The 18,743-nt window shown below is 42.8% G+C and overlaps 1 protein-coding gene across 3 annotated transcripts in view; it reads right to left on the bottom strand.

The window, feature by feature from the left end:
• SNX25 (sorting nexin 25) overlaps window positions 1–18,743 on the bottom strand; it is a 150,001-nt gene that overhangs the window by 1,132 nt on the left and 130,126 nt on the right. For all 3 annotated transcript variants that reach the window (XM_050792586.1, XM_050792585.1, XM_050792587.1), the window contains 6 exons: window positions 16,517–16,630; window positions 11,221–11,385; window positions 9,244–9,361; window positions 5,105–5,171; window positions 709–890; window positions 118–218 (listed from right to left, as the gene is read on the bottom strand). In XM_050792586.1, the coding sequence (XP_050648543.1) occupies window positions 118–218; window positions 709–890; window positions 5,105–5,171; window positions 9,244–9,361; window positions 11,221–11,385; window positions 16,517–16,630 (747 nt within the window). The remainder of the gene's footprint in view (window positions 1–117; window positions 219–708; window positions 891–5,104; window positions 5,172–9,243; window positions 9,362–11,220; window positions 11,386–16,516; window positions 16,631–18,743) is intronic.

The raw sequence follows: 18,743 nt of genomic DNA on the forward strand, positions 1-18,743 counted from the left end.
AAATGACTAGTCTGTGAGAATGCGAGCGTGCAGCCACTGGGGTACATGCTTTTTCTAACCAAATGAAGAAACAGACAAAAATGAAGCAGAAAACCCCCTGGGCTTTAATTCACTCACGTATAACAGATGCTTGTTGGCTCTTGTTTCTTGCAGTGCATTGAATATTTTTATTATGCCATGGCGGGCATTTTGCTGTCCAACAAGGCTCTGAAGCATATCTGAAAAATTAAGTTTATATTCTATGCTGCTATTGATAAAGTGCTCAGTGCATAGCTTTGCGGTGAAAGGAATATAACATTATACACATTCAGTCAATAAAGACATGGAGGCATGAGAAACATGAATGGTCAGTTCTCGCAAATGCTTCAGGAGAGAATTTTTCAACATAAGGCATTTATACAAATTACAGTTTTAATATGTTGCAACTACTAATTTTAATAATTAAAATGTTAATGTTTTGCTAAAAATTAAGCTCTCAAAACACTATACTTTAGCAGGATTTCCAAAACACAAAGTTTATTATCTGTTCTAAAACATTTTTCAAGTTAACATTCTCAGTATAACTTCTTAGCAAGTGACAAAAAATGGCTTAAAAGAGTATGATCTTTTTTTTTTTTCATTGTAAAAAATGGTTCCTGCAAGACATAAATGAAAATCACCTCAATGGGATTCACATTCCCTCATGATCTGTAACAGCCCAGGCCTCACCTGGAATGTTTTCAAGCAGCTTTTGCTGCGCTCTCTGTTTTGTTTCCTGACTTTGCTCTTCGCTTCTGATTGTGGTCGGTGGTGCCAACTTCCCATGTGGCCAAAAAGCATCCCGGAAAATATTGATGTAGTAGACCAACATTTGTTCACTGAAAATCCAGTTGACTGTGTCCCGGATTTGTCTTTTAAGAGAAGAAGATTTCTTGGATGAGGTTTTTAGAAATTGTGTACTCCGCTCTCAAAAGGCACTTATCAATGCGAAGGTTAAGATACAGCCTGACCTAAATGTTTGATGAAAAAACTAGGAATTGGATTTTTTAAACTCTGGCTCTGAAAGTTATATATATTTTTAATTATTATTATTTTTTGAGATGCAGTCTTGCTTTGTCACACATGCTGGAATGCAGTGGTGTAATCTCGGCTCACTGCAACCTCCGCCTCCCAGGTTCAAGTGATTCTCCTGCCTCAGCTTCCCGAGTATCTGGGACTACAGGTACGTGCCACCACGCCCAGCTGATTTTTGCATTTTTAATAGAGATGGGGTTTCGCCATGTTGGCCAGGCTGGTCTCGAACTCCTGACCTCAGGTGATCCACCAGTCTTGGCCTCCCAAAGTGCTAGGATTACAGGTGTGAGCCACCACGCCTGGCCAATTTTTTTATTTTGGTAATACTGCATGACCATTTATTCCTAGAGCTAGTTTTGTCATTGGCACTAACTTCTCCAAATGTTGGCTGTGTTCAGTCTGTAAAGACAAGAACAGAGAGATTGAGTTGTCTGCAGACTGCAACATTTCCATGAAGTGTTATAAGGTGAAAACATAAATCCATTTAAAGACTGTTAGAAGTGGTCTGGGGTCCTGAAGGCCTGCAGGAGGAGCAGGCTTTCCATAGCTGTCTTTTAGTGTTACTGTGGCAGAGAATGCTGGGCAGGATACTCGGATCCACATAAAGCACTTCACATGCCCATGAGGCAAGGAAAAAGACAGTCCCTTTCATAGATACACCGCCATGTGGCCAATTTCAAAATTCCACAAGAACGAAAACTGGGTGGCAGGCATTTGACTTGCACAGTTACGCATTTGAGTTGGTTACCCAGGTCTTCCACACAACCCCATTTCGTCAGTCATTAGTCAAATTCTTTTTTTTTTTTTTGAGACAGTCTCGCTCTGTCCCCCAGGCTGGAGTGCAGTGGTACAATCTCAGCTCACTGCAACCTCCGCCTCCTGGGTTCAGGCGATTCTCCTGCCTCAGCCTCCCAAGTAGCTGGGACTACAGGCATGTGCCACCACGCCCAGCTAATTTTTTGTATTTTTAGTAAAGACAGGGTTTCACTGTGTTAGCTAGGATGGTCTTGATATCCTGACCTTGTGATCCGCCCGCCTCAGCCTCCCAAAGTGCCGGGATTACAGGCGTGAGTCACCGCACCAGGCCAGTCGTTAGTCAAATTCTAACCAGTTACAGGTCCTCTGCTGTCAAGAGACAACTACACACAGTTCAAAGAGCCCAAGAGTGGTTGTGAGGTTGGGAGGAGAAAGTCTCTCCATCAAAAAGGGGAAAAGAATCATCTTAGACTATTTGTGCCAGAAGGACTTCACATTTCAAACTCAATTCATGAATAATAATATGTTAAAAAGCCCTTGAAGAATCTGACTTCCAACCAGAATTTTAAATGGACAATGTAAGGTTTTCAGATAGTATCTAAAATAGATGTTTCAAGTCCAGTACTTTGCACATAGTAGTCAGTCACTATTGAATGTACATCTAAACTCCACTATGAGTCAAACTACACTGTCATCTCCATCTATAGCTGCACATCTCCCAGACTCTTCTCTATATTTCTTGGAACTGTGCAATTCAAATCTAGACCATATAAAATAAGTTTATTAATTTAACGGAATTTGTGGTTCACGAGAGCATCTGCTGACCTGCCTGCCTACCTTCCTAAAATGTCAGTTTACAACTTGAGATTAGGAAGTGACTCTTCATAAAGGTCATCATCTAAGTTATTTTCTACCGATTTAGATCTGACTTTCTATCAGCCGAAGCCCATCCGATGCTTTTGAAGCAATTCTAGCATGTGAAATTGTAGTCTACAAGGCAAGAGACACACACTGTGCTGCTGCTTAATTTCATGATGCGTCATCATCTGCTGAAGGCAAAAATAGCAAAGAACCATGTGCTCCATGATCACTACTTGACAAAAAGCCCAATGAAATCAACAGCCTGCAAATCCTCTACACGTGCCTCTTCTCCATCCCCGTGAAAATAACGGCCTGATGTTATGCACCACTCACAACCCACGGCTGCTCATTTTATAATTAAGAGCCAATATCATAAATAGGAGCAAGGAAAGTATGCATGATTTGCTGAAACTGAAAAGGAAACTAAATTAGCAAGTCCTGAGTACTGAGAAACAGAAGGCCATCTGGGGAATTTCTTTTAATTACAGGTGCATGCACCCACCATGCCCGGCTAATTTTTGTATTTTTAGTAGAGATGGGGTTTTGCCATGTTGGCCAGGCTGATCTTGAACTCCTGACATCAAGTGATCCACCTGCTTCGGCCTCCCAAAGTGCTGGGATGACAGACGTGAGCCACCGTGCCTGGCATTTTTGGGGGAATTTCTTTATCTAAGGCTTGTCAATACAAAAGAGGTTTGTTTGCCTTAGACTAAAACAAAAAAGTAAACAGGCCAGTTTTTCTGATTAGAACAAAAGCCTATGATACTTAGGTCAACTAAAGAAGCCTGTAATGGACAACTACAGCTTTTTTTTTTTTTTTTTTTGGAAGAAAGGTCTTGGTCTTTCATCCAGGCTGGAATGCAGTGGCTCACGGCAGCCTTGACCTCCTGGACTCAAGCAGTCCTCCCGCCTGAGCCTTCTGAGGAGCTGGAATCACAGGCATGTGTGTACTACCACCCCTGGCTAATTTTTTTATTTTCTGTAGAGACGGGGTCTTACCATGTTGCCCAGGCTGGTCTTGAACTTCTGGGCTGAAGAAATCTGCCCACCTCAGCCTTCCAAAGTGCTGGGATTATAGGCATGAGCCACTGTGTCCAGCCAACTAAAACTATTTTTTTTTAACCTTAGGTAGAAGTAAACTTTTGTTTCTGACCACAAGGAAAATATATTCATTGGCAAATCAATAAAAAAAATAGCAAATGTTCTTTACAGTGTTTCCTATAAAAATCTATAAGCTTTATTTGGTAAAACTATCATATTAACCTTGTACCAATGTCTGACCACTAAATCTTTCACTTGGGAAAATCTGATAATTTCACCTTAAAACTTATTTTGTTATATCAAAAAGTGATTTTTTTTTTTTTATTTCTAGAAGCTGACTCATATTCCTATTCTGCAGGAAATCATAATGTTTATCTTGTGAAGAATTCTGGGTATAGAGTTACCATATAAAAGATCTTGATAACAGTTATTTCCAAATTCCAGGTGTAGAGATGAAGCAGGCACCAGGCCAGGGGGCCAGGTTAGGTCAGCTAATGGGTCTGGTGACTTCAGACAAGCAGTTGATCTCTTTGGTTCCACTTCTTCACCAACAAAATGAGGAGTTAGACTAATCTCTAAGACCCCCTTTCAGGCCTAAACCAATCTAAATCTATTCAACTTCTATTGGCTACGTGACTTTGCAGTTATGAAAAATTCCAATAATTTCTTAGAAACTGATAATAATTGACTGTATTAATTGAGTTCTCAATAACAAACCCAGGGCTTTCATAAATGAATGATCAAAATGTGGACTACTTTTTATGAGCAACATTAGAACACTCAGCAAAAGACCGGTATAAGTATATAATACCTTTATGTATATGGATAATATAATATAGTTTAGAATATACATATGGCTTATAACAGTGCTAGATGACAGGGCCACACATGCACCCCAGTGGATACTCAGATATTAACTAACAAGAAGAGTTAGCACTTCAGTGCTAGACAACTCTAAAAACCTTAATATATGGTCTGTATTTTCCTCTAAGTAAATGCCTGCCATGTGATGCTCATCCTACTTTCCTTCTGGCTTACAGTCTAAACCTTAAACTGATTCTCATTATTTGACATAAAAACATTCTACCCAAGATACTCAAATTAGTTGTGGTGATCAAAGGGGAGCTTTACAGAGCACAGCCTCCTGACCCGCGCCAGCCAGAGTGCGGAAGTAGCTCAAGCTTTTCTTATCTAACTCGCCACATGCATTCTGTGGGAGAAATTCTTTCAGAAACCGATTCTCCTATCCAATCTTAGAATCATATCAGAAATGAAAAGAGAGAGAAAATAAAAGACTTTCAGTTAAATCACTGGCTGCTAGATCATACGGTAATTTGACTGTCAAGGCAAAAGAGTACGGCATGGATCCAAATATTAATTTCATACAACTCACTTGTTGATGGTTCTTCCAAAAGTGACCTGAACGAGGGCAATTAATGTTCTTCTCACCCATTTAAACACTAAAACAGAAACCAGAGGAAAACTTTTTATCACAGGGTATCACAATTTGGGACATTTTCATAGCTGTACAAAGCATAAATCTTACCACTTAAGATCATTTGAGTCCTGCCATCAAGTCAAGACTATGACATCTGCAGAATTTGGGTTTAGGTTAGCGAAATTCTGCTCAGGAAAACTCTTCTGACTAGGCTTTCATTTTCTACTAAGCAACTGATGAGATGAAAGCAGAGTTTTTACAGTGTTTCAATGCCTCCCAACAGCTGAGCTCGCAAGTGTTAAGAGTACTTCATCTGTCCCTGGGCTACTGACAACATGTCTGTTTTCTGCCAGCACACAGTGTAATTCTGTTTTAGATTTCTGTCTGCTTGCTGAACCCAATTTTGAACACACTGCGGAATGAGAAACATCTGCAGTCAAGTATTTTGAAATATTAATGAACTGACGGGTCTAACTGTTCCCGTTCGAAGCAGTTTGCAGATCACTGTGTACTTTATATAGACCACGTATTTGGGAGAGGATAAGTGAACGGTGAAGAGCCAGGACCCTGAATGAGAAATGAATTTGTAGTCTCCAGCGCCACCCCCCAGCAGCAGGGCACAAGTCACCTTCTCTGAACCCCAATTTCCTCCTCTGGAAAGGATGGTATTAACATGTGCCTTTCTTTGCACTGAAGGTCTTTCCCCATGTGTGTGAAAAAGACTGTGAAGGGTTCTACAGATCTACACTTTTATTATTGACATAGAGACACATTTTTATAGGTATAGAAAATGAACATAAACCAACAGAAGGCAAAGAAATGCTATGAGGATATTTTAGGTTCACAAATTGGAACTTAAACCCAAATTTTCATTTATATATTCACCTCCATCTATTGAAGTGTTTGGCTACTGACATACGAGGAAATAAGAAATTCAGACTCAGTCATAATGGGGCCAGGAGTTCAGGGCTCTTGTATCCACTAAGAAAAAGTAACAATGGCAAATTCCCAGACATCTCTGTACAAGGGCAACCACACAAATAAAAATCATAGAAAACATAGACTTGGCATTAGACTTCAATATACTCTAAAGCCATTTCTAATTTTTTTAATGGATCAAAATATCCAGTTAAAGTAGTATGAATCCCTCATGTAAAGTCAAGTCTTAGAGTCGGAACCATACCTCAAAAATGTCTTAAACTTTTTGATGGAATTTGCTGGAATGCTGCCAAGCATGTAGACGTGTTTGTTTTAGATTGGCGTTGAGGCTGGGATGAGCGTCTGTCAGTGATGATAACTTCACTTTGCCTTTCTAGGGCAGGAAAGAGGTGGCTCATACCTAGAGGGTCTGAGGACAAGTGCAACTCTAGGAAGAGTGCCTGACGACCAGGGGGTTATTTTTAAAAAGAAAGGGGCAGGGGTATTACTGGTCCCCTTCTGTATACTAGAGCAAAAACCAAAACTCATTTTGCTACAAATTTTCTATCACTGATAGCCCCTTACTCTATTATTTTTCCCTCACCTTCCCTAGTCCCCAATACCCCCCGATACCCACATACACACGAGCCCCATTACTCCAAAGTCTTGTTTGTTCAAAGCCACAGAGGCAGCTGCACGAGCACTAGGATTCTGCTGATGACGAATAGATCACATCTCATTATAAATGAGGTTCTATTTATTCTCTCTGAAATGCCACTAGCAAAACCAAACATGCTCCGAGCAGGCAGAGATGGAGGAAGTGCATGCTACAGGCATGGTGAGGAGCCCTGCTCTGGCTGATACTGGCTCTGACACGCCTACCGTGTCTCTTAAGCTCTGTACCAACAGCAAAGACAAAAACAATGATGAAGGCTCGGACAGGGCCCTCATTCTTATCAACTCTATAGGAAACTGGGGAGATGCATGATTTAATGGGCCACATTTCACCAAAGAAGAGTCAGACTTTGGGTAGATTATTATTTGTCTATATTGAATCAAGTTAAACATCACTATGTATGTCTTAAAGCGTCCCAAATATTGAAAGGCTATTAGGTTTTTTATCTGAAAGGAGTTTTCATATGTGGATGATATGCCACCATATAGATACATCTTCAGTAAGTTATCTTCCATTTCCAAAATTTATCTTAGTTCCAACTTTTCATTAGTGTAATTATGCTAAAATATCCTTATGTGTAAATCTCTGCCTGCACTTTAGAATTTCATTTTGTCTATTGCTTAATGTGAATTACATTTTTGGACCCCTTAATCTGAAAATTCACTGATGGCAGAATCTGCATCTGATGTTTTTGTTTCCCTACAGATCTGTATCTAAAACATATGGTCTCAAAGTGTTTGATGACTGACATTATATATTCTCTTGGCTTTGGCTCAGAAGCTCTCAAAGTGTTTGATGACTGACATTATACATTCTCTTAGCTTTGGCTCAGAAGGAGAAAAAGGTCAATAAGCAAAGATAGCAAAGATAATTCATTCTGGCACTTAACATTTTTCTTGCCTATTCATTCATCAGAGCATCCATCCAGGCATGTTACTGATCACCTATGATGGATCAGGCATTGTAGGAGATACTGAGGATTAAGACACAGAAGACAAATTCAAGTTGCACTTGAAATTTTTTCATCTGTTAACAATTCTTTAAGTGACATGTTAAGGGATTTATAAATGAGAAGGGATCCACGGCCCCATTTCCCATGTAAGACCAACTGGTAGCCTACTCCTTTGCCTCAAGGGAAAAGGTGCTGATGTGAACGACAGAGCCCAGGACATTGCCGCTGCACTGTTTGGCTGGCTGGTGCCATTACTGAGTCTTACTAACCCTTGCTCTTATCATTTGCTTCCCCTTCGAGGTGGTCAGGTGTGCCCGTGGGCACCCGCCATATCTCTAGCTGGTACTGAGGCTCCAGGTATGACAAAGTCTGCTGGTGTCAAGACTTAGAGTATTGGGAGCTGTGAACGTGTGGACGGAGAGTAGTATTAAGTCCTATTCAACGCTCAACACTAAGCCAGGAAGTCCAGTTTACCTGTCACCAAGGTGATGCTTTCGGGGAGAGGCACTTGTACAGCTCTTAAAGAAACAGAACTTTGATCCCCATTTTACAGTGGTTTCTTCTACATACATCTCTCCTTGAGGAATCACTAGGGCAGGATTTCTCAACTCCAGCACTGCTGTCATTTGGAGCAGGATAACTCTGCCGCGGGGCTGTCCTGAGCACTGTAGAATGTTTAGCAGCATCCCAGACTCTACCCACGAGATGCCAGTAGCACCCCTCACTCCACCGTATGACAATCAAAAACATTTTCAGACATCACCATATGTCCCTCCCTCCCTCCGTGAAGAACTACTGCTCAAGAGGAAAAAAGGTAGCTGAAAAACAGGGTAGAGGCATTCCCACGTCCTTGCCATGGAATTATCCTAACACCAAAACTCACTCTTAACAACAGGATTCTTACTGTGCTATGCAGAATAGTTTTCTGTATAACTTTTAGTGATAAGGCAATGAAGCTACGCCAAGTCACATAAAAAGGATTCCAACCTTCTGTAGTCAGAGGAACATGGTGCAAAGTAAATCAGGATGCTACGCTACGTTAGGACAGAGATGGTATCTGTCTTGGGGTGGTATATGTAGCATAGTGTCTAGTTGGCTCTTTTATTTTTGAGACAGAGTCTCGCTGTCTCCCAGGCTGGAGTGCAGTGGTGCGATCTTGGCTCACTGCAACCTCCGCCTCCTAGGTTCAAGTGATTCTCCCGCCTCAGCTTCCCAAGTAGCTGGGATTACAGGCATGCGCCACCACGCCCGGCTCATTTTTGTATTTTTAGTAGAAATGGGGTTTCACCATGTTGGCCAGGATGGTCTCGATCTCTTGACCTCATGATCCACCCACTTTGGCCTCCCAAAGCGCTGGGATTACGGGCGTGAGCCACTGCGCCTGGCCTGGGTTGGCTCTTAAAAGGCTATGTTGAATGAATGGAAGCATGAATATAAATACATGTCTGATGCATTTCAGCAATAAAGGGATATTAAATGCATGTGCATGTACGATTATGTATACCACTTAACTAGCAAATACCACTAAACAATAACAAAGAAGCTTACTTCCTCGAAGTTCAAAAATCTCCCCAATCAACATGAAACATGGTTCAGCCAAGGCGTCTTTCCTCCCATCCACATCATCGCCATAATCTGACAGGTCACTGTCCTCCTCTGTCTCCTCCTGGGAATACAGCAAAGTCACAGGAAGCAGATAACTTATCCAAGAAAACTGGCAGAGTTGTTCTCCTTTTTCAAGTGTAAATCCCAAACTATCTACTCATATTTTAGCCTTAATTTTTCAGTTTTCATGCAGAAACTATCCATTCTCAACACAGAGGACAGAATCAGAAAAGCTTGATTCTAGAGCCTTATTCAAGGCTTAAAATAAGCTAATTTAAAAAAATCTGTCACTGTATTAATAATCGTTAATTAATAGTGAATTAACAGACAATAAAATAGTTTTCTAACCATTTTGAATTTCAAAACTAAGGCTTTTATTTTATTTTATTTTTTTTAGTTTTCTCTCCCTTAAAACAGCAGGAAGTAAATATTTCTAAATTCACTTTTTTTTTTTTTTTTTTTACAAACATGCATTTTAAAGTAATTTGGTTATTTTTAAAGCTGTGACTTAAGCTTTTATTCTGTCCTTCGGATAGTCCCATTTCTTCATCTGCACATCAGCAGGTTTCAGTTAAAAACTCATATGTTCTACCAGGCACCAGGCTAGTGCAAATGAGTGTGAGGTGCCTTCTGGGGAGACTGACAGACACACAGGGCAGGACACAGTGCTGTCCCAGAGGTGCCGACGTTAGGTGCTGGAAGCAGCTGAGGAAGTGTACCGCAATGTCTGCGTAGAGGCAGCAGCTGAAACGTGGGCCCAGGCAGGTGTTTGGGAGGTACTTACATCAGGCGAGCAGAGGAAGGGACGGGGAAGTCATAAAAGCTAGAGGAGTTCCCTAAAACCTCACAGCATCACAGAAGTCCAGCAACAGCAAACGCCTCAAAGAGGCTGAGAAAGGTAAAGACTGAGAGGAAGCCACTGGCAGCTTCAGGTCACTTCACAGAGTGACTGAGCCATATGTCAACTCCAGGGGTTCAGGAGTAAAAGGGAGGTGAGACAGGTAAGCCAGCCAGGTACAGACGGACACATGAAGGAAAGAGGGGGAGACGCTTGGGGGGCCAAGGGTAGACGTGTGGACCGGAGCAGGAATGGGTGTGCTCTGTGGGACGTGCTGACTTCCGCGCCAGCTGAGAATGCAGAAGAGCAGTGTGCTCCTTTTCACCATCAGTTCCTCTGTCCAAACTCGAAGCCACCTCCGATGAAGAGGCAGTGACATCTGGCAGTGGACTGAGGGGAAGCCACATTTCAGAGGTGGTCCTGTGCAATTTGCAAGAGGGCCAGGCAAGGTACCTCCGTGGTGTGCACAGGAGTGCACAGCCTACTCTGGAGAGAAGTCTGGGGTTCAGAAGATGAGATCGAAAGCTCTGCAGGCTCTATACATTCCCTTATCCACACACTACTGCCAGATCATCCTGCTTCAGTATAGCCCATGCTTCTTCATGCCTGAGAATATAGCCTAAACTCTCAGCTTGGCGTGAACCTCACCCCTCCCCGCTTCTGTGCTGTACCTCATCTTCCATTAGAGCACAGCACAAAGCAGCCAGTCCAGGCCAACGACCTCCAGCCTATTCCATAAACACAACCTCCTCTACTGAACCTTCAGCATGAATCCCCCGCCCCCACCCACGACGGCCCACACTCGGCCTCCCTAGACCTGGGGACTGGCGCCCCGTGTGTAGCGGGGTTCCTGCAGAACTTCCTACTCTCCTTTCACTTACCAACTCCGAAGTGGTAAAACCACTCTGTCCTCCCCTGCGAGTCACTTGGAAGAATTAAGATACAGAAATACAAGCAGGTGCCTCAAAATGTGACAGTGATGATGGCTGAAAATGGAGGGATGTGCTTCCCCCCATGAGGAGCACGAGCTTAGTATCTGCTGAAATACGCTACAAAAGTGGTTCACCCTTTGGACAGCTCACCTCCTGGTGGGAGAAGAAGTCGCGAGGAAGTCTTTCCAAAAATGAGGATAATGAAAAGGAATTTTTTTTCCCCTGCACATCAATAACCTTGAGGTAGTCAGGAGAAGGGCTCAAGAAGGCATAAAGTGCTTCACTCTGACACAGTCTTTCATCTGACAGCAGATTCTGTGGAAGAAAGAGGATTAATGCTCTAGTGTGGGAAACTGTCTGTGCGGCTGGGAGCTACAAGCAAAGGCAAGCAAGGCGGAGCTGTCACAAATTTACTTTCCTCAGACTTCTGAGCCTAAAACCACTTCCCCTTCCCCCTGAAACAAACTGTATAAGATCAACTCTTAATGATCTTAACGGCAAACAATCCTCTCCAGGTTAACTAGTAGTGCCCAAATCACTCCGCTCATGGGAGACACCTATGCAGAAGGTAGAACTCACTCCACTCTGCACCGCCTGGTACAGCGGAAGATTCTTACTTTCCAGCTCACAGATCCAGGTGCTATCACTTGTGAAATACAACTTTCACTCATCTGTGTTTGACCAACTTAAATTTTTGCAAATTACACATGGATACCTCTAAATTGCCTTTTATGGTTATATTCAGACTTTGTACATCAGCTGAAAAAAAGAACTTTGAGTTATCACATGGTGGCACTACCTGCCAGGCAATAGTTTCATTTCCCCATGCTGCCACTTTCCAGGCAGTGCGCGTTTACATAATTAGGTAACAGTTTCTTTGCTTTTTTTTTGAGACGGAGTCTCACTCGGTCATCCTCGGTCATCGTGCAGTGGCGCGATCTCGGCTCACCGCAACTTCCGCCTGCCAGGTTCCAGCAATTCTCCTGCCTCAGCCTCCCAAGTAGCTGGGACTACAGGCGCGTGCCATCACGACCAGCTAATTTTTGCATTTTTTAGTAGAGATGGGGTTTCACCATATTGGCCAGGCTAGTCTCGAGCTCCTGACCTCGTGATCCGCCTGCCTCGGCCTCCCAAAGTGCAGGGATTACAGGTGTGAGCCACCGCACCTGGCCATATATAAGTTTCTACTGGCCCTCAAACTGGAAAGCTCCGAAAGTTCTGTATGTACTTACCTGGCCTTAGAAGAGAGTAAAGAAGAACATAAATTGAGCTTGTCTATGTACAAGCAAGTGCTACATAGTAAGATGGCAGAATTAACAATGTGACCACAGAATATTTACACATCTAGTATTATAAGACGTCGGGCTTAGGAATAAGTAAACCTACAGGAACTGTCAGCCACGTAGGGAGATGGAACACTCAGGAGCCAGCTATGCCTCTGATGACACAGTGTTGGGGGAGGTGGAGGTTCAGTTCCAGAGGGGTTGGTCCATGACGGCAACATCCTATTTGTTGAGATGGCGAACGACCTGACAAGTGCTATGACCTTCCCTAGAAAAATCACCTCTGAGAGGGCCCAATACTGCCACGCTGGGGACAAGGGGTCCATGGAGCACCATCGGCATTCACGTACCCTGCAGAAGACTGGCCTGGAGGTGGGCAGGCCCTGCCATCGCCATTGAGAAGGAGATTAAGGGGGATGGGCAGTGCCCCTACTGCCCTCCCTGTCCCGGAATGCTGCAGTCTTTGTTTTTCAGAATTAAATGGTCAGTTCAACTTGTATGAGAAGATGGATCAGAAGGAGTGAGATATTCTCCCCCTACCTTGATGTCCTTCCCTCATCTACTCTCTAACATTTCACAAAATAGCAGGATGATACTAATGGTAAGTCTCAAATTTAATACAACCAGCATATTAATAGGGAAATCATTAGAGATGTAAATTTTGACCTTAAATTATATTCAATTATGAAGGAAAACAACTCAAACAATTCAACAGCAAAACACGCGCGCGCACACACACACAATAATCCCATTAAAAAGTGGGCAAAGGACTTGAATAGAGACAAATGAAAACATAAAAAATAGAAAACAGGTAAATGAAAAAATGATCAACATCATGAATCAGGGAAATATAAATCAAAGCCAGGAGACACCATCTCACGCCAGACAAAAGAAGTGTTGGCAAGGATATGAAAGAAAAGGAAACCCATGTACACTGTTGGTGGGACTGTAAATTAGTACAGTCATTCTGGAAAATGGTACGGAGGCTCCTCAAAAAATTAAAAATAGAGCTACCATATGATCCAACAATGTCACTACTGGATATGTATCCGAAGGCAATGAAATCAGTATGCCAAACAGACATCTGCATTCCCATGTTTAAAGCAGCACTATTCATAATAAAGAGGCAAGACATGGAATCAACTTAGGCGTTCAACAGACGATTGGATAGAGAAAATGTGGTATACATACATCAAGCTTGTCCAACCCACAGCCTGTGGGCTACACGTGGCCCAATGCAAATCTGTAAACTTTCTTAAAACATTATGAGATTTTCTTGTGATTTGTTTTAAAGCTCATCAGTTATCATTAGTGTATTTTATGTGTGGCCCAAGACCATCCTTTTTCTTGCAGTGTGGCTCAGAGAAGTCAAAAGATTGAACAAGATGGAATATTATTCGGCCATAAAGAAGAATGAAATCCTGCCAATTGCAACAACGTGAATGAACCTGCAGGACCTAAGCTGAGTGAAACAAACCAGAAAGACAAATACTGCATGACCTCGCTCATCTGTATAATCTGAAAAAAAATAGATATATTAGAAGCAGAGAGAGGTGGTTACCAGAGACTGGGGAGGTAAGGATGGCAGAGATTGGTCAATGGCTGGAAAGTTACAATTTAACAGGAGGAATAAGTTCTGGTGTTCTATTGCTCAGTTGGGGGACTATGGCTAACAGTAAGGTATTATATATCAAAAAGGAGCGAGAAGAAAGGTTTTTTAATGTTCTCGCCACAAAGAAATGATAAATGTGGCTGGGCACGGTCGCTCACACCTGTAATCCCAGCACTCTGGGAGGCCGAGGCAGATTGGTCACCTGAGGTCAGGAGTTCGAGACCTGCCTGTCCAACATGATGAAACTCCATCTCTACTAAAGATACAAAAATTAGCCAGGCGTGGTGGCATAATCCCAGCTACTTGGGGGGCTGAGGCAGGAGAACTGCTTGCTGCCTCAGCCCAGGTAGCTCCAGGTGGTGGAGGTTGCAATGAGGTGAGATCGTGCCACTGCACTCCAGCCTGGAGACAAGAGAGCAAGAGTCCGTCTCAAAAAAATAAAGAAATGATAAATGCATGAGGTGATGGATATGCTAACTACTGTGATTTGATCATAACATATACATGTATCAAAACATCAAACTATACCTCATAAATACGTAAAAGTGCAATGTCAATTTAAAGAATTCTTTAAAGGATACAAATATGCAGAGTATTTTTTTCAGTCTCAGAATTTCTAGCTTCTACTGCATAGGCAAAACTTGTTTTATGAGGCAAAGTTCCATGCCTCTGAGAACTTCAGGGCTTTAAGAGCCAAGGTGTGATTAACAATTATACTCTGAATATAGATGGTGCAGCAAAGGAAAAAACAGTGGTTGTTATTGAGGACAGCACACCTTTGGCCTTATTATTTAAAAACAGACTGAGAGAAAATAATAAAGTGTTTAAAGGAAATTAAGAAAATATCTTCAGGGCCTTGGAGTAGGCCAAGATTTCTTAATAGGCACAAAAGGCATTAACCATAAAATAATTTTTTAAAAAAATGATAAAGTGGGCTAAATTAAAATTGAGAACATCTGTACATTAAAAGAAATCATTAAGGAAAAGACAATCGATAGAAAGGGGGACAATATTTGTAGCACATAAGATCGGACAAGGAACTCATATCCAGACTGTGGACAAACCCACACAGCATTATGGAAAGGATGAGCAGCAGCACAATAGAAAAGTAGACACAACAAATGGCCAGGCGCAGTGGCTCATGCCCGGAGTCCCAGCACTTTGGGAGGTCCAGGTGGGCAGATCACCTGAGGTTGGGAGTTTGAGACTAACCCGACCAACATGGTGAAGCCCCATCTCTACTAAAAACACAAAAATTAGCCAGGCGTAGTGGCAGGTGCCTGTAATCCCAGCTACTCAGGAGGCTGAGGCAGGAGAATCACTCGAACTCGGGAGGCAGAGGTTGCAGTGAGCCAGGATCGTGCCATTGCACTCCAGCCTGGGCAACAAGAGTGAAACTCCGTCTCAAAAAAAAAAAAAGAAAAAACAAAAACCCCAAACACAATGAGATACCACTACACCCAAAATGGCTAAGAGGAAAAAGGCAAAAAATAAGTGTTGGTGAGGATGTGGAGCAATCAGAACCCTTACACACTGCTGGGGAGGGTATAAAAACTGCTTTGACCATGAAGAAAAACGGAAAAATCCTAATCTCTGGGCATCAGCCGACATATATCTGCCAAAAGACAAGTATTACATGTTTATATAAGCACTCTTGGTAAAAGCCTCAGAGTGGAAAGGAGCCAAAAGCTCATCAACAATGGAATGACTCTGGAATGCAGTGTATTCACACAATGAAAACCTCTCACAGCAACAAAAACGAATCGTCTACAACTAAGATGACACGATGGACGAGTCCTGTGAACATAATGAGTGAAAGAAGTCAGAGACGAAGGAATCCACACTATACGGTTCCATTTATATAAAGTTCAAAGACAACTGTAACTAATCTATGGTGTTGGAAGCTGGGACAGCAGTTCCCTTTGGTGGGGGGCAGTGATGGGAGGGAGCCGGGGGCTGCTGGTGAAAATCAGTTTGTTAGACTGGCTGCTACTTACGTGGGTGTGTTCAGTTTGTGAAATGGAGACAGTTACACCCTTACATGTATTTTTAGATGTACATTTTATTTTAATTTAAAAAAAACACCTGGCCGGGAGCGGTGGCTCGCGCCTGTAATCCCAGCACTTTGGGAGGCCGAGGCGGGCGGATCACAAGGTCAGGAGATCGAGACCATCCTGGCTAACACAGTGAAACCCTGTCTCTACTAAAAATACAAAAAATTAGCCGGGCGGGGTGGCGGGCGCCTGTGGTCCCAGCTACTCGGGAGGCTGAGGCAGGAGAATGGCGTGAACCCAGGAGGCGGAGCTTGCAGTGAGCCGAGATCGCGCCACTCGCTCCAGCCTGGGCAACAGAGCAAGACTCCAGCTCAAAAACAAACTAACTAACAAACAAAAACCAAAAACAAACAAACAAACCAAAAAAACACCCAAGATTTTTTTAGCATCTAGCATGGCTTGTGAGAACAAAAACCAAACTACCAAGCTCTTAGAATGATGACAGTTTAACCCCAAATAACTTTTTCTCTCATATCCCACATTTTTCACTTGCTTACCTGTAAAAACTTATTTAATTGATTCTTCGACTTCTCCATAAACTTTTGATCTATAGATTTGAAAGGCAGCTTGCTAAGAGAAGGCAACTGGACTTTTTTTAAAGAAGGGACGCACTGTGGGGGGAAAAATGAAATGTTAGTATTTTGAAATTACATTTTAATCTTAAAAAAAGATTGAGAATAATAATAATTAGAACAAAACAAATCTCCTCCTCCTGTACTTGTTCCTCTGAGGTGAAAACGTACCCATTTTAATCAGGCTTGAAGAACTGGGAGGAACGGAAACTGATGGAAACCTACATCCTCAAACCTACAGATCCCCGGGAGCTGGGAAGTCACACGGCCAGGCTGGTACAAGGGACCTGCACACCACGTGGAGCGGCACATGATGTGACAAATGGAAACCTGGCTCACAGAAAGTTTTTCAACTAGAAGGTGTTGTGTTGATAACATCTCCATAAAAAGCTAAAGTTAACAAAAGTAAACAACAGGAACAAAGAAAACTTGGGTTGTAGCTCTATTACTGCATTTCTTTTCTGTTTTTTTTTTTTGAGACAGGATCTCACTCTGTCACCCAGGCTGAGTGTCGTGGCATGGCTCATGGCAGCCTTGATCTCCCGGGTTCAAGCCATTCTCCCACCTCGGCCTCCCAAGTAGCTGGGACTACAGGCACACACCACCATGCCTGGCTAATTTTTAAATTTTTGGTAGAGGTAAGGTCTATGTTGTCCAGGCCAGTCTCAAACTCCTGGATACAAGCGATCCTCCTGCCTCGGCCTCCCAAAGGGATTACAGGCATGAGCCACCACTCCCGGCCTTATTACTGCCTCTCAGTGGCAAACTATAGATTGTAAGTATATTAACAAAATATATTCCTAGTACGAAAAGAGCACCCTTCGTGGATTAAGTCCTCCCTTCTACCAGACACTGTGCTAGAAGCATGGCATGTGTTATTTCATCCTTACAACAACTCTGTGAAATTTTAGAGAAATGAAACAGGCAGTGAGAGCTGGAAGGGAAGACTAGAATCACAAAGTACCCAAAAAGGTGCTTCCTGTCACAGCTGCCGACAGGAAGCGTTCTCACAACGGGAAAACTCACACCGTAGGAAAGGGCCGGGGTAAGACAAGAGCCCAGCCATCAGTCCACAGACAAGGAAAGAGGACACAGGACGGGCATGGACTTCCATGTTTGTTTCTTTTAATGCTTCCATGTAATTGTTTCGATTGTCTAAGTAAATTTTACTTTCCCAAGACATTTCAAAATTTTCCCTCAACTCTTTTTCCTCCTGCTTTGATACTAAACTTTGGTTTCACAATAGTTTTTCACAGAGAAAACAACACATTTTTTCTGTAGTATCAATTTTACTCAACAACTTTGGGGAAAATTCATTGTTATACTGAGACAAATTTTTGCTTTCCACACTGCGAAGGTGACCAAAGGTCGTCTGAGAAATGTAGCATGCATGACATTCAGTTTTGGTCACTGTCCTTAAAAAGTAGTTGAAGAAATTATAGTGTGTAGTGATGAAAACAGGTTAAAAAGCCACTCTGGGGACAAGGTTAAAGAACAGAGACACATTTCATTCACAGAAGAGGAGTCTGAGAGGTGCCCATGAGGTTTTGTAAAGGAGCAGCGTGGCTTCAAACCGCGTTTTCAAACTTTGTTTTCCTTCCTCCTTTCTCCTTAATCTCAAGATGTAACTTTGAGATAGGCTGCGTATGTGTCTCCTTTCATTCTGAAGTGCAGCCTGGGAATGTGCTGTGAACCTCCACTCCCTTTCTTTCCCCATCCCATGCTTCCATGCTTTATGCACACTGATTTACCCACATGCTTGTTAAGCACACACCACGCTCCTTATCTGGTCATCTATTTCCTTAGAAGCTTCAAGGGCCAGATCCTGATACGGACTAGACACCTCCAGCCACAGCGGCGCCGGCTGCTTCACTGGATGGAACAACAATTCAAGACGAGCCATCAGGGCAGGTCACGCCACCTGACAACTCCTAGTCCCGCTGCCTCTTCTGCATTCCAAACCCTCTCTTTAAAATCCCCTGGGTTCCCTCCACAATTCAAGGGTGGACATTTTTATTTTTATTTTTGAGATGGAATCTCACTCTGTCGCCAAGGCTGGAGTGGAGTGGTATGATCTTGACTCGCTGTAACCTCCGCCTCACAGGTTCAAGTGATTCTTTTGCCTCAGCCTCTTGAGAAACCGAGACTACAA

This window comes from Macaca thibetana, chromosome 5 (genome assembly GCF_024542745.1).
Source record: "Macaca thibetana thibetana isolate TM-01 chromosome 5, ASM2454274v1, whole genome shotgun sequence".
Taxonomy (NCBI): domain Eukaryota; kingdom Metazoa; phylum Chordata; class Mammalia; order Primates; family Cercopithecidae; genus Macaca; species Macaca thibetana.